Source organism: Echiichthys vipera (genome assembly GCF_963691815.1).
Source record: "Echiichthys vipera genome assembly, chromosome: 12".
Taxonomy (NCBI): domain Eukaryota; kingdom Metazoa; phylum Chordata; class Actinopteri; order Perciformes; family Trachinidae; genus Echiichthys; species Echiichthys vipera.
Genome location: NC_139837.1, coordinates 5636080 through 5651829, shown reverse-complemented (window position 1 = coordinate 5651829; position 15750 = coordinate 5636080). Strand labels below are relative to the sequence as shown.

General features: G+C 43.5%; 1 protein-coding gene across 2 annotated transcripts in view; it reads right to left on the bottom strand.

Moving 5' to 3' along the window:
- Window positions 1-244: 244 nt before the first annotated feature.
- Window positions 245-15750, bottom strand: part of stag1a (STAG1 cohesin complex component a) — a 47510-nt gene continuing 32004 nt past the window's right edge. The window contains exons 3-32 of one of the 2 annotated variants that reach the window (XM_083924721.1): window positions 15524-15644; window positions 15286-15438; window positions 15038-15134; window positions 14867-14943; window positions 13487-13691; window positions 12973-13124; window positions 12626-12699; window positions 12342-12465; window positions 12112-12210; window positions 11922-12001; window positions 10768-10875; window positions 10545-10659; window positions 9303-9420; window positions 8899-9002; window positions 8347-8439; window positions 7729-8022; window positions 7491-7561; window positions 7106-7274; window positions 6031-6123; window positions 5714-5888; window positions 5407-5546; window positions 4935-5036; window positions 4694-4842; window positions 3833-3961; window positions 3546-3748; window positions 3248-3416; window positions 2900-3016; window positions 2651-2765; window positions 2445-2525; window positions 245-1925 (exon numbers count right to left, since the gene is read on the bottom strand). In XM_083924721.1, the coding sequence (XP_083780847.1) occupies window positions 1902-1925; window positions 2445-2525; window positions 2651-2765; window positions 2900-3016; window positions 3248-3416; window positions 3546-3748; window positions 3833-3961; window positions 4694-4842; window positions 4935-5036; window positions 5407-5546; window positions 5714-5888; window positions 6031-6123; window positions 7106-7274; window positions 7491-7561; window positions 7729-8022; window positions 8347-8439; window positions 8899-9002; window positions 9303-9420; window positions 10545-10659; window positions 10768-10875; window positions 11922-12001; window positions 12112-12210; window positions 12342-12465; window positions 12626-12699; window positions 12973-13124; window positions 13487-13691; window positions 14867-14943; window positions 15038-15134; window positions 15286-15438; window positions 15524-15644 (3751 nt within the window). In that variant the 3' untranslated portion in view covers window positions 245-1901. The remainder of the gene's footprint in view (window positions 1926-2444; window positions 2526-2650; window positions 2766-2899; window positions 3017-3247; window positions 3417-3545; window positions 3749-3832; window positions 3962-4693; window positions 4843-4934; window positions 5037-5406; window positions 5547-5713; window positions 5889-6030; window positions 6124-7105; window positions 7275-7490; window positions 7562-7728; window positions 8023-8346; window positions 8440-8898; window positions 9003-9302; window positions 9421-10544; window positions 10660-10767; window positions 10876-11921; window positions 12002-12111; window positions 12211-12341; window positions 12466-12625; window positions 12700-12972; window positions 13125-13486; window positions 13692-14866; window positions 14944-15037; window positions 15135-15285; window positions 15439-15523; window positions 15645-15750) is intronic. The other variant, XM_083924722.1, reaches the window with a different exon arrangement.

The following is a 15750-nucleotide window of genomic DNA, read 5'->3' as shown; positions in this document are numbered from 1 at the left end:
GACCCCTGGTTTAAAGGATGAACACATGGTTAGGGTTAAGTGTAAGGCAGATTTGTCTTCAGTGAATCGAAGGTATAAGCTAAGTTTGGTGGCAAAATTCACAAGGAAATATGCTTAATCACTTCCCTTTCTTACCACTATGCAGTTAATAGTCTCCTATCAAAAACTTTGGCAAAGCTCAAGTTGTATTTTACAGCAGCTGATTGAACTATAACGAGGTTGTGAAACAAAGGCACACGCAAACACTGGTCTATAAATCGATTACAGATTTTATTTTATTAAAAAGAATTTAGGTTCACAGAAAAAAAAAACAGGCTTTTAGAACATTTTAGGGCAACTGATGTCAACTGCACTGCAGAAAAGATCCAATTGTCTCTGATATTTACAGGAGAACTGCCAAGCCAGCCACGGGAAAGGTAGATGATTGATTAACTGACAGTGGGGTGAACTACGATATGGCTGGAAACATTCAAAACACATTCAAACAACTCTGTCAGACATAGAAACCCATCACTGTAATGGATTGGAACAATAATAACACATATTAAACTTCTTGGATCAGTTAACACTGAAGGCGGGTGTAAAAACTGGATTTGATCTGTAAAATGAACAAACCTAACAGATAATCTGCTGTAATACTGAACTGAAACGAGTTCTAATCGGACCATACAGCGCTAAAAAACGGGTATCCCACAACAACGATCTGAGCTTGGTAACCGTTAGATATGAGTTACGGGCGTGAGGGAAGGGGCTGGAATATACTGTAAGTATGTAGGCCACAATTTGGCAACAAACAAGATACATATTCAAGAAAAGAGCTGTACAAACATCAGACAAAAACAAAAACACACTTGATTTAAAACTTTAGTACTAAAGCTACAGAATTCAAAATATGTTTATTGTCTTTTTTCTTTTTTTAAACCTTTTAAACTTTAAAACGCCATAACTGTAGGGTGTGTGTGTGTGTGTGTGTGTGTGTTTGTGAGTGCAGAATGTTTCCGAGATGCGAGAGGGTGGAGGCTTCTGTCCGAGGTCAGCTGGGAGGAGGTGGCTTCGCCGTCAAATGACAACACTTGCTTTTGCTTTGACATCACACGCACAAGACAGTTACATCACGTCCGCCGGGTCAGTCTACAGCTGTTCACCACAAGTGTGCATGTGTGACTACTCAACCATCATCACCATCACTTTATACACACACACACACACGCATACACGCACACACACACAGGACACAAGGACTCAGATGGCGAACAGAGAGAGAGAGGGAGAGGGGTCGGTGGGTGGTAATAAGAGCAAAGATATAGAACACTTAGTACTGAGATCCTCTCTATGTTGGATTTAACCAGACGGATTGAAGTGCGACAACAAAAGAGGGAGGGGGGGGGGGGGTGTACAGAGTGTGACGCTGCTCTGTGCTGCTGAACGGGAGCGGAACCAAAACAACTGTACATCTGTGTAACAGGGAACCGTAAAAACTTGCGAGTACTCATCGGCCGGTAGCAGGATTACTGTGCCATCAGAGCTACCGCTGACGAGCTAAACCAACAGGCTTGAAAGGAGGGAGGAGGAAGATTTGGAGCAAGACGAAGCTCTCGAAATAATCCGGACTAGATTCTGGAGAATGTTCTGGATCCTCCGGCCCGCCTGAAAGAACAGAGCCGATCCTCGTTTCACACTTCCAGGTGAGATCCAGCCGACGCAGGATCCGTCAGTTGATCCGCTTGACAAACATCCTTCCATCATGTCTTATAGAAAGAGAAAAGTACTTCAACAATGTTTTTTTCCTTCTTCTAAAGAGTTTGATTGGCAGGTTATCTGGGTTTGGACGTCCCAATCCCCCTTTTTTCCGTTTACTCCTGATGTGGATCCCGATCTCAGGATCTTTGCCTCTTCCCAGATCAGAACATGGGCATGCTGAAACCCTGCAAGAATGGAGAGGAGTCGACTGTCAGACAAACAGAAAATATCTCAGCTGCCGCCCTGCAGGACACAGTGTGCACTGCTGTCTGACATGGTCTCGATGACCAGTAGGGGGCGCCAGAGTTAAAATAAAATAAAAAGTTCACATTATACATACTTGTATAGTGGCTTTAAAATCTGATATGATAAGTGACTGATATGAACACTGACATCATGTAAGTAGTTTTACTGATTTACCCATAGGGCTGCAACTAACAACTATTTTAATTTTGCATTATTAAGTGAAAAATGAACCAAAATGGCATCTTAAGAGTTTTGTTTAAAGATATTCAAAAAACAGCAAACGCTTACACTCTAGAGAATGGATTCATTTTTACATTTTTGCTTAAAAAATAACTGAAATCATTATCAAGATAGTTGTACCTACATTTTGAGTTATTAACCAATTAATTAGACGACTAATCGTTTCAGGTCTTAACTTTTCTGAGTTAAATTGAGTCAAAGTGCAAAGTTTTACATACCGACTCGTCCTCAATCATCGCTGCAGAGTCAAAGAAGTCTGGTCTTAATTCTGCTCTTTCACGTCTGTTCCTCGATGGCGGCTGGAAAGGACAAAAACCATTTGATTTAGACATTTAATTTAAAAGAAAAATAATGAATTATAAGGATCTTTGTTTATTTTATTGTGTGAAAATCAAACGCGGTGAGAGAAAGCGACGTTACTGACCAGGTCGATCACCATGGTGTCTTCAAACTCCTCGTTCATGTCCTCCAGCTGGCCCCGCGATGACATCATCACGTCCTCGAAGATGGGCTCCGCGTCGTCTTCCATCAGCCCACGCCTGATGGGAAATGTCATTAAAAACAAACACAATTGAAAAGAAGCAGCGTGCGTTTATCATCTTTTGTCTCTCTAATTTAGCAGAAGACTGACGCTGAAACGTGGTGGAGGCGTGAAGCCCGGGCTTCCACTTACACAGTCTGTCGGACGCCCTGATTGCTGCGTGCCTTTATGTAGTTCATGCCCGTCCGGTCCTTCCTGTTCACCTCCTCCATCTTCTGCTGGCCGAGCCACGACATCTGCATCTGAGGACTGAAGACGGACAGAGGGTCGACATGCTCAACATGGTGAAGTCAGTTCAATATATATTGGTAAGTGGATAAAAGATGCTAACTGATACCAATCCTGTCCATCCTTACATGATGAGTAAAAATAAGAGTGCAGAGTAAAAGGTAATTCATGAATCAAGTCTTAATCACATCATAAACCATTCTACGCTAATGTGCATGTGGGTGTAGATTATTAGATAGCATGTACACTCACTTGTGTACAAAGTCGTTCTCTGATCCGGGTTCTGAGTCCGGGTCGGGCATGTGTTCTGCTGGTCTGTTCTCTCTGAGGACTGTTGAGGTGAGCTGAGGGGTCTGCAGCGCTCCCGGTGTCTGAAGAGTGTCATTACGCAACATCCACGAGCCCTCGACACTACTCTCTTCTGAAACGGAACAGAGACAGTCAGTAAACACAACAGCAGATAACCATGAACATGTCTCATTTCCCTTAACAGACTCAAGTGCTGCAAAACCAGTAACTCTAATCTCTGTGTGCGTGCCCGTCTTCTCACCTTCGATGCGTTTCTTGTGTACCGGCGGCCGTCCCTTCTTGCTACGGACCGAGCCAGCCTTGCTGCTGGAGCCCGATGTGACAGACATGTGGTCCTCGTCTCCTCCCGTCAGCAAGCTGTTCCTGTAGGAGATCAGCGGCAGCCACACGTCCTCCCGACGCTCCGACATCGACTCTGACATGAACTTCTCCAGGTACGAGTGACTGGGGAAACGTGCAGCATTTTAGCATCACTCAGGTATTTTGAAAAGTTTGAGTTGACACGTTGAGTTGTAAGGGAGTACTTACACTGTCTTTTTGTCTTGGCGGATTAGTTTGGAGGAAAATTCACTCAGAACCTCAAGGAAGGCCAGGTTGATGGGAGGAAACTCTGGTCCTCGAGGATTCTGGTACTTAAACGCAAACTCTATTCCATCCCTGATACAAGAGGGAGAGTGAGAGAGAGAGAGAGAAAGTGGTAGAAAAGTAAACAAAGAGAGACAGTAAGCATGAGAAAAACAAGGAAAGACAGTACAAAACACACAGAGCGCAACACAGTAAGTATGAGAGTGACATACATAGAAAAACTAGTCATTGTTTGACTCACTAGCAGAAAACATATGCATATAATGACCAACCTTTGGTGAATTGACTTATCCCAGCTCATCTTAAAATATAAAAAATAAAAATGTGAGATTTCGCCTGCAGCATCGTGTGTGTAATGGTAGCTAAAGTTTGCACTGATGAGTGGAACTGTAGTACTGAGCACATGCAGATAGGTAGATATGGATCTTTTTTTTTTCATTCCCGATGCAAGCTTTTATTTTGAAGCAGAGCGCTGTAAAAGGTTTACTTCCTTTTTCAGTCTTGAATAAAAATCAATTAACCTTTTCATGGCCCTGAGTTGCATTTCAGAATGCACAATAAGTTAGCTAGATATTAATGATTCATATAAAAACATATTGTTCTCTACGTCCATGACTGAATCAAAATCCTACGCATAAATAAAAGTTTATATTTTTTCAAACCAGCATCACTAAAATGCAGCATATTCATCTGCAAACCTTCTAATTCCCTCGTCATCTTTCAGCTCCCTTTTACCTCAGCTAAAGCGTTCTTTCTTAAGCCTGATCTAGCGCCCCCTACAGAGCACAGCACACGTAATCTTACTTGTGCAGTGTGGCAACAGCCTCCCTGGTCTTGATCTGATCCAGGCCGAAGGTGAGGGCGAAGCGGCGGGCCAGCTCCTTGATGCCGCTGACGTGAGACGATGTTCTGTCCAGGTTGGGACCCTGGTCCTGCAGCAGCTCGTTGAACAACTGAAACACACGCAGGTTGATAAAAGTGTTTGTGGGTGTGTGTGAACGCGAGAGCTCTCCTGGTATCATTATTGTCATCATCAGTGCCTCACCTGCTGCAGACTGAGGATGAGCGTCTTGGCACAGAGAATCTTGTCCGTCTGTCTGGTTTTACTCAGAGTTTCCTTAATGATGTCGCCGTAATCATTGTAATACTGAGGCAGAGAAAGAAGACAGTTTAGTACTTTTATTCTGATATCCGCTACAGATTTTCATCCACTAATGCAATCAAAGGCAACACACACACAGCCACGCCTCAAATTAAAGGTTCCTCTTGATTTAATGAAAAGCACTGTTTTTCCCATTTATTTCACTTGCATTTGTTATTCCCTCCTCTATTTTTAGATTGTTGCATTTATTCCCTTCTATGCTTTAGCTCACTGAAAAACTGAAAATGACCACCAAGATAAATCCACCCCAACCTACATCTCATAATCTTATATTAACCACATTGCCCTTCGACTGTGTATCAGTTTATGCTGATTATTATGTTGATATTTATGTCAGGTACAGATGAGCAGTCACCTTCATGTAGTGTTTGAAGATGTCGGCAGCAGCGGGCATGTCTACGATGTCGTAGATGATGAGTTTGCAGAAAGCTGCGAGCAGATTTCTCCTTTTGTGGAGAGCCTCGATCTTGTTGGCCTCGTCCTCCTCGTCTCCCTCTACGGGTGGACGGACAGAGAAGTGAAGAGGAGAGGAAGGAGAAAAGAAAAATATCAAATGAATGGGTGGATTTTTCCATCTACCTTCAAGCTTTTCTAATTCTTATCTTCATTACTAAAACAATGTGCGCGGACCCGAAACAGAGTGTCCCGTAAGAAGTTCTCACCCATGCTCTGACTCTCGTCGTCCTGGTCGATGAAGACGTGGTCCAGGACGAAGTTGAGCAGCTCGTTCTGCAGAGTGCTGTCTGGGTTGAAGACCAGCGGCTGGAGGCCCTCCCTGCCGCCAGAAACCAGCTGGTGACTGAAGATCATCAGCAGATCGCAGAGAAGCATGAACGCCTGAACGTGAGGCACAAATGAGGAGTGAGGATTTGATGAAAAATTGTTACCTGCTCATTTTACAGCTAAACTGACGACTGGTTTCTTGTGGGAAAAACAATTTTAATGGTCAACATCTATGCGGTCAGGTGTGTGTTGTCACCTGTTCTTTGACGGGTGTGTTGACGTTAGACAGGCACTGCTGGCACACAGCCAGGAAAGACTTCACCACTCTCCTGAGAACCAACAGGTCATCCTGTTTACACACACACACACACACACACACACACACACACACACACACACACACACACACACACACACACACACACACACACACACACACACACACACACACACACACACACACACACACACACACACACACACACACACACACACACACACACACACACACACACACACACACACACACACACACACACACCATTAGTGGCACAAATAATATCCACTTACACAGAAATCGATATTAAACCACAGTATCAGTCAGGCTAAACGTCCGCACCCGTGAAGTAATCAAACTTTAATGATTTCCTTAAATCATCGACTAACTTCATTGAGGCAGCAGAATCAATACTCTTTGTGTTGACGCAGGTTGCATCTGTCAAAGGACTCAGAGAGCACTAATAAAGATCAACACACTATAATTGAATTTTGTTTCTATTTTTAATCTTGAAGCATTCTCAGGCAAGGCCATTTTATATCCAGATATTCTGTATAATTGAAATATTAATGATTGAGAGAAAATAGCCTTCAGTTGCAGCTTTACTTAACAGAGAAATAAAGTGACATATGTTGGATGCAAATGGGACTTTTTAAGCTGCTGGAGGTGAGAGTGCAGAACAAACCATGCTGCAGCTGTACTGTAGAAAAGGGTCTGAAAGCAGTGGATTATGAGTTAAACGGTTTTGGAGGCTTGAGCGTTAACCCACCACAAAACAACAGCCTTGGGATCTGAAGCCTCTGTGCGGTGTTTAAGTTTTTAATTAGATAGATTGGGGTTAAGCCCCTGAATTGGAGGTAAGCATCCTGTCCGATAGTGAGATAGTGAGATAGTGAGACACCTAAGCTGCCACTCTCTGCAGAAAGATAAGTAAGCTCCTGTCCCTCTGGGCCACCGATGCTCAGACACAGTCTTAAATCTGAGCCTCGCTGAGGATGAACCTGGGATCTGAGTGTGCGGTGTTAAAGCTCTGTCAGTGAGGTGAGTCCGGCACCTTGCTGGGAGCCCCCTCCGTGATCTTGACCAGCTGCCAGAGGACGGAGTAGTGGGAGCACTGCAGGGCCTGGACGGCTATCTGCTCTGGCATGGAGCCCTGCTCAATGCCTGCCTTCAGCAGCCGGTAGCAGCTCCCAAATAAATCCCACCGTGTCAAGTCATGCGCACTGAGTCATGAAACAAGAGGAAAACACATTAGATTTCATAGGAGGTGTTCAGCCATCAAGTTTATTTAGTGGAAGTTTTCATCCAGTGCTTTCAGTAACTTCAAAGAGTATGATTTGGTGTTTTACGATGTCAAAACTCATCTAGCGCTACACAAACACTTCTTTATGTTCTCTTATGATAGATGGAAGTAAGAAGAAGGAAAGAGAGAGTCTTACTTGTGGAAGGCAGTGAGTCTCTTGAGCGTAGATAAAACATTGTAGATATCGTCATCATCGGCCTCTTCAGCCTGCAGAATAACAAACACCCGTTAGTACACAAACACTAGGGATGTTGATGTTATATGTGTGCGCCTTAACCACCGGAACACCTTAAAACTGTATATTCCGAAAAATTGTCCACACTTTCTGAGCAGCGAGTGACTGAAATTCAAAGACACTACTCCTCCTGCCATACCTCCTGCAGCAGCTCTTCCACAGAGTGTGCGAAGCGATCTGTCATCTCGTCGATGAGCTGCGAGCGGGCGATGTCCACGCGGTTCATGATGGTGTACTCTTCGGAGCAGAGGATGCTGTAGGTCTTGCTGCAGGCCTCGAGCACATCCATCTCGATGTGCTTCTCCACCACCAGCCGGATCTGCTTCAGCAAGGCGTCCAGGTGCTTCTCCATGCGCCCGGCGCTGTACACGTCCAGGTCAAAGAACTGAGGGATCTGCAGCAGGTTGGCTACCTTCTCAGAGTCTGCCTGGTACTGTGGAGAAGGAGACGGAGATGTGGAAATTAGATAAAGCAGACTTATAGCATACAGACGAGAAGTCACAAGCAGAAATACAGAGGCAGAAAAGAGAAAGACAAAGCCATCAGACAACCAATTAGTAAAATGGTAGATCACTTTTTAAGTATTTGGCCACCACACTTGTCCAGAGTGGCAAACATTCAATAACACTTCTCACGACCATATAAATCACATCCTGATCAATTATTTCGACAAACACATCCGTCACCCAGCGCACTCTAATTATTCAGTGTCACTGGCCCTCTGCAGACTGCAGGCTGGACTGCAGGCAGGTCTTACCTTGGACAAAAGCATGGGCAGTGCCATGATGAAGTGCTCTGTCAGTTTGTTCTTATCGTCTATCTGGGTCTTCCTCTCCTTTGCAGTCAGCACCTGGACATGCAGACACAAAACTTAAGGTCAAATGAAGAAGTAAGGTGTACAATAATGGACTATTCTGTCCTCTCATTATGATCAGGAGAGTTATTCATGTGTGGAAATCAAAATTTGCCACGGATACTCTGCTTGCTGACAATAAATTAGAAAACGTGAAGTAAATATAGAATTATTAAATATACAAACTCTTTGGTTTTCTTAGCGTTGTATATAGTTTTTCAAATTGAGCGCTTGGCACTTGGATTAGTTAGTTATATAGCAGCTTTTAATGAATTCTGTCAATCGGATCTCCTGTCAAACAAAGTGCGACTGCCAAAATCGAAATAAAGACAAATTAGTTCCCTACACGGGGGCTAACAGCATCCACATGTCTCGCATCACATCAGCCACACCTTTTCTCAACTCACGTAAAATTCAAAGTAAACGGTGGAAGTGTAGAGTGTATACTTGACCTACCCGTTTGCCGGTGCCTCTGCCAACAGGTGGGTGTGCCTCTGCTGCCTGTCGGATGGTGCACACTGTCAGCTCTATCAGAGCACTCTCCTGTCTGTCTGACAACACTGCAGGGACAGAAGGAAGGGAGAGGAAGAGACAGATACAAAGGAGAGAGAGAAATGAGGAGACAAAAAGAGAGTCAGATCATCAGCAAAGGTCAGAGACAGAGTGATTAAAGGGATTAAAAAAAGAGAGACCAAGAAAGAGTTTCAATGAATAAGGTTTCATTACATCATCTCTTCTGTCTGGTTTTTCGGCTGTGATGTTGTGCTTGACAAGTAGCTATTTCACAGGCTTCAAAGAGAGAACCAGAACAGTGTGTGTGTGTGTGTGTGTGTGTGTGTGTGTGTGTGTGTGTGCCTTACCCTCTTCTCCCTGCACGGGCTCCTCCAGCAGAAGTTCAGTCATACACTCCCAGTCTTTCAGCAGCTCCTGAGAGCTTTCCCACAATGAGTCCACCAGGTAGGCTGCATGTTCATGGAGCTACACACACACACACACATACACACACACACACACACAAATCAATCTTAATTTGAATTATCTAATATAGATTCATGAATTTTAAAAAAAGCAATCTTTTTGTATCATGACGAAACTAGACACTGTAAGGAACCCATTAGTACCAACCATGTCATGTTAGCTTGTCGGGAAGGGGTTAAATACACCTCCTAAGTTACATTTTGGCAAGGGAGAAACTGGCGTTGCCAATTTCCCTCAATTCAAGAAAATGTCACTCAATACTCACCGTCTGCAGAGTCTATACAGTAGAGTTGCACTTTATTGTGTGTATTGCTGCTGTAGTGCATTCATGTTGAATAAAAAGCATAGTAATGCAACTACTTTGGGGTGAGTTCTTAATGTAAACGTTAATATTTTCAATAATGCTCCAGCTTAGAGAGTTCTTTGTACCATTTGCAGCATTAGTTCTTGAAGAATTTATTTCATATCCAAATAAAGTTGGTTTCATAACTGAAGTATCCTTAATTGAATGGAATCTAATTGGAAATGTAATTGAACTGGGACTTTGTGAATAAGAATCAAATAGATGTGGGAAATCAGTGGCGATACACAGGCTCAGGTTTTGGAGATATTTTGTGACATGTTAGAGCTGAAATCCACCATTTTTAATCAACCATAGAAATGGGGACATTTCGTACTAGCAGAGTAAAATGGCATCAAACAATTAGGTCACTCAAATGAGACATATTTGACTTAATTGTCTCTTTATTGTTGTTGTTTTTAGGATTTCTTTTCTCATTTTAAGTAGTGTCGCTATTGATCCTCAAAGCAATTTCAGTCAAAAACAACTGGACTGGTTGTTTGTCTAGGAAGACGTTTCACCTCTCATCCAAGAGGCTTCATCATCTTGGATGAGAGGTGAAACGTCTTCCTAGACAAACAACCAGTCCAGTTGTTTTTGACTGAAATTGCTTTGAGAAAAACGACGACCTGGACGAATGAGAACATCCCCATGCTTAGTGTCGCTATTGATGTTTTGTTCTTAGGATATAATGTTAAGATATTACTTAAAAACAGCAAAGATGTTTATCTTAAAACATAAAGTACCTTTGTGCACAATTCATCATGTGTTAATCATGTGTTACCTCACTCTCCAGAAAGAAGAGCACCAACATGCGGATGAGGTTTCCGTTGGGACTGCTCCTCCCTCTGCGCTTAGCCAGAGCTTCTTCTGCCTGTGGGTCATGACGACTGAACAATCTGACAGAGAGAGAGAAAAATGACATGAAATGAGATCCAACTAAAAGTAAAGCTCAACATTATATTGAGTCAGAATTCTTTTCAGTTAAATAATCGAGATGGACTCACTTCCTGTGCAGGAACTCTCCAGCAGCAACTGCCACTGGTCGGTGTGCAGAGTAAACCAGGTGGTACACATTCTCGCAGTCCTCATTGGATAAGGCGTCCTCACTGCCCCTGCAACGGAAAACTCATCAGGATGAGTTACGCTCGACACAAAGATTCAAACTTGTACCACAGTGTCCCCTCAGCAAAAATGAAGGACCATGAGAATCAAAAGTAATGATGCAGGACTTTTCTCACTTTGTTCAGTCGAAAAAGGAAATCCAGGGAATACGAGTTGTATTAAAATAAACTATTAAACATATAAAGGGTATTTGTGGGCCAAAGCGTGCTCAATGCAAGTAAATTGACCCTGCAGTACAACCCTAGTTAAGTTCCTGGTTGACAGACAAACAGTATTATTCCTGATGTCAAAGTTCAAGTAAGCACCTGTCTACTGACTTGTTACCCTTAATAAGTATTTTAATGACTTGGCCATTATGTGATTAAGTGCGCACTCACACTGTCCTTCCGCACCGTGCCCCGGGCTTTAGGGTACTTGTCCCCCCTCCCTCTCCCCCCGCGCCCCAGGCCCGTTTGTACTCACACTGCCAGGGCCTCATGCAAATGCTTCTCGCTGTCCATCTGCATCACGCCGTAACACGTCACACGCATTGATTGACGTCATCGCGATGCGTCTCTTTGTTTACAAATCTTTCCAAAGACCGTTTTTGTGCATCTTGTCGACTGTTTTTGAATATTTTCATCCGACCAAATCTGCAGTAAACACTCCACCTCCGCATCACACCAACGTGAACCTTTTCGCCGCCATTGTTGTTGTTGTTAAATGTCCGCGCATGGTCCCTCCTTCTAATTTCTATGTCCGAACAGGCGCACATAAATTAAGTCAGAACCGCCGTAGGCATCGTGCTCGTACACGTGCCCGCACTCGTGCTCGTACATGTGCAAACACGCTCTACAAAAGCCCACCTCTCTCGCAGTTACGCGCGGAGCGGGTGCACTCACACTGGTCAGGCTTTAGCTGAAAAAACGGTTTGGCCCTAGCGGAAGGACAGTGTGAGTGCGCCCTAAGACCCATTATGAACGACTGAAAACAGTGCAACACTCCAGAGTTTGTGTAGGCTTGGAAAAAAAGTTTAAAAAGCATTGAAATGACTCACTGCAGGATAAGTGTGACCAGTCTGATTGCCTCCACAGCCACATCATACTCCTTATCCAGCGTCATTGATACGATACGATCCTGACAGATATAATTGAACGGGGAAAAGAACAGGGATAAACAAACAGAATTGCAAGAGAAATCTAAGTGTTACTCAGTGCTACTGTTATTCCTATTCTTGCGGGTGTTACCTTGAAGCGGTTCGTGAACAGCTCTAACTTGGGAAACAGTTCTCGGTTCGTGTACAGGTTCTGCAGAGCCTTCAGGCACTTCAGACGCACCTCTCCTTGCTGCAAAAGAGAGATAGAGAGAGAGTTAAAAGCAGATTCTAGTGGGTTACAGTCATACCTTCAATTGGACGAAATGTGAGAAAAAAACAAACAAATAAAACAGAGCGGAGGTGTTACGCCTGTGTGCTTACCCTATCGTGTAGTGTCCAACCAACGTATTTCAGGTAACTATCATTAAGAAAAGCATCGCTGTACATCTTCATCCACACTCCGATCTCCTCAATACAGATGGCTCGGATTTCTGCAATTGCATCCCTAAAAAATAAAGAGTACACGTCCATCGTCATTATTACTATTATCATTATAGAGGCAGATGATTTCAGCTCCCTGGTGTCAGTAGCCAAACATGCTATTAGCACCCAGTGTTGTTGCCTAAACCTAACCAAACTGATCATCATCGATATGCACAGTGTACCTGTAGCGATGCACAAAGATTCCCTTGAAGATGGAGTTCATCATATTCTCTATTTCATCTTGGTTTTCCTGAAGCTGCAAAGACAAAAACAACACGTTTTAGGCGAGACAGTCTGTGGACATTTAACATTTTATCATATATATTTATATACATATATATATATAGCATAATATTCCAACGAGCTCAACAGCTGTAAATCCTAATTAACAGAAGATGCTATGATACACTAAGCTAAGCATTAGTTTCAGCTCTAAGCGTGAAAGCTCTGAATAAAAAGCTTTAGACTCTTTATATGCAACATCAAATGAATCTCAATCTGAAAAGTCACATTGAGCAAACCAGCTGACCTCCTTCCTCTTCTGTAGCAGCAGCTCCAGCTTCTCATTGGCTCGTTTGCCGGCTATCTTGTTCCTCTCAGCCTCGTACTGTCTCTGGGTGTTGTCCTGGTGAATGCTCAGGTTCAGCGCCACGTTCACCAGCGCCGTCATCAGCTTCATCGCTATGAAGACACAAAAATATGTGTAAGTATATGTGCAAGGATCTCTAATAGATACACAGTTAAATGCTTCAGACTTGAAAGCGGGAAGCACATTTTTGATGTGACAAAAAGCATAGATTCATTTGTACAATCACAGGGATCGTAGTGATCCTTCCATTTTTATTGTGGGGAAGTAAAAAAATGCAAGAATCAAACAACTTTTCAAGCCACTGCCACTTGTGAGATGTAGCGCTACCGAAAAAAGCAATAGTGGTGTCATAATTCACTGACCATGTGAGGGAGTGCGTAACTCATTTAATTACTGTTTAGCAACGCGCAGTACAAATAAACGTCTGCAGTCCTCACAAAGCCTGTGTCGTTACCTGCTAGTGTGGAGGTGTGTCTGAAGGCTCGCACTTGAGAGTCCGACAGCCCGGTGAGGAGGGAGATCACCGTGTCCATCATGTACTCGTCGTAGATGATGCTGTACTGGCACTGGCGGATCAAAACGCTGATGAACTCGCAGAAGTTGTAGCGGAACTTCTTCCACAAGGGCCCTGGCATGGTGAGGGGATAATCCCCGCTGTCCTGTTGACAGAAACGTAGCGATCAGAGGGACTTCATTGTTAATCATCAGAATGATCTGGTTCAAGCGTCTGTACCGGCGAGACCAACCCATCATTCACTTCAGTGTCAAGTTGCTTTTAATAAATATTGTCCCTCTTGTGCTCAGACAGCAGACGAACTGTGCCACCTTTAGGGGCTGACTCTTAACCGATAACAGGTTTGTCATTTACAACTGACCATTTCAGAACAATTATTTGCTGATTAAACCGATGGTTGTCGTGTGTGCTGGGGACATGTTTTTCAGTGACATGGACTTCTTTGCTCATTCTGGTTACTTGCTATAATTTTCTGAACACATGTCTGGTTCTCATCAGAATCAGAATCAGAATCAGAATCAGGTTTATTGCCAGACAATTTTCATTGCAAGGAATTCGACTCGATTTGACAGTGCCTACATAAATATAAACATGAACACAAGCAAACTAAACATATGGCATTGAATTATATACATGAAATATAAGTGACTGTATTTGTATGACCAGTGCAGGTGGTAGTGTGCAAGTTAAAGTGTCCATTGAAAAAAAAAAGGGGGAGGGGGGGTGTTAATATAACACCTGTGATTTGGGTACGTTAATATAACGTATGACAGTTAAGTGTCTTTAACAGAGATCCAAAGCCTGATGGCAGAGGGGAAGAAACTGTTCTTGTGGCGGGAGGTTTTGGTCCTGATGGACCGCAGCCTCCGGCCAGAGGGGAGAGGTTCAAACAGATAGTGTCCAGGGTGGGAGGGAAGACCAGAATCTGTTACTACAATGTTACTACTATGTTATAAGATGTGCTGGTAAAAGAAAAAATGTAAAAACTGAAAACTAATGGGAGAAGGTCAGAGTGATTTTCATCTGTTATTGTGTGATTTAAATCACACTGCAACCACTTAAAAACACCTTATTTTCTGTTTTTTTCTGTTCAAGCTTTAAATCTTTAACTGAATGTAAAAACAAACAGTTTTGAGCTGTCGATACAGACAAGGAGAATAAGTATTGAATCCATTTAAAGCCTTTATTATCCTGTGGAGATGTATTCCTGCTATAAGCAGGACCTTGTAAGAGCCCATACTGTGTACAAAGGTAACATATCGTCCTTGCTTGTAAGCAGTACATCCTTTCAAACCAACAACTCGACAAGCAGACAGTTACCTCATCAAACTCTTCAGTCATCTTGCGGATGATCTCTGCGTTCTGCATGTTCCTGAACATCTCGATCCTCACAGTGCCTGGTTACCAAACAACAATGACCAGCTGTTCGACACGTGTGCACAAAACGACAGATTCCAGTGCATGATTGTTCAGCAGTTTTACGAATCTTACCTTTGCACCCTGAGCACTGGATGAAGAAATTGATGAGATCGAGCAGCGCCAAGTCTCTGTCCTGTTTATACGACTCGATCCACTCATCCACCACGGACTGTACACACACACACACACACACAAACACACACACACAGAAAGAAACACACAATTACAACGGCGACATTTTCAAATGCTTCCCCCATTGGAAAATTCTACCCTGTTACACAGGAGAGGGACGAGTTAAAAACACAACTATAATCACCCACCTGCATGGCGCTCTTGCCCATTTTGACCACTTCAAACAAAGTGACGGGGTCTCCGCCGTCACCATTATGTTGAGCCACACCATTGGCTTTCCCTCGCCCCCGTGTTACGCCCACAGCCTTTTCTGCCGGTGTCTTCCGAGGCTTCTTGGCTGCCTGTGGGGATAAGGCACAAGTTATACGAGACACACGCACACACTCTCTCTTTCTTAACACATACTCCACTGAAACAGACTCATACCGGGGCTTGTTTTCCAGGCCTCCCTCTCTTCTTCTTGCCTTTCACCTCTGGATCTTCCATCTCACTCAAGCTCATACTTAAACCCACTGCGTCTGTTGCCCCAGACTCATTGGAAGAGTCCCTGAGAGAGCAAAACACATATGACTCCTATGAATACAAAAGCTTTTATTCATCCACATCCACAAAGTAAAACTATGAAAAGCAAACCAAAGTACATGTTTAAGTGA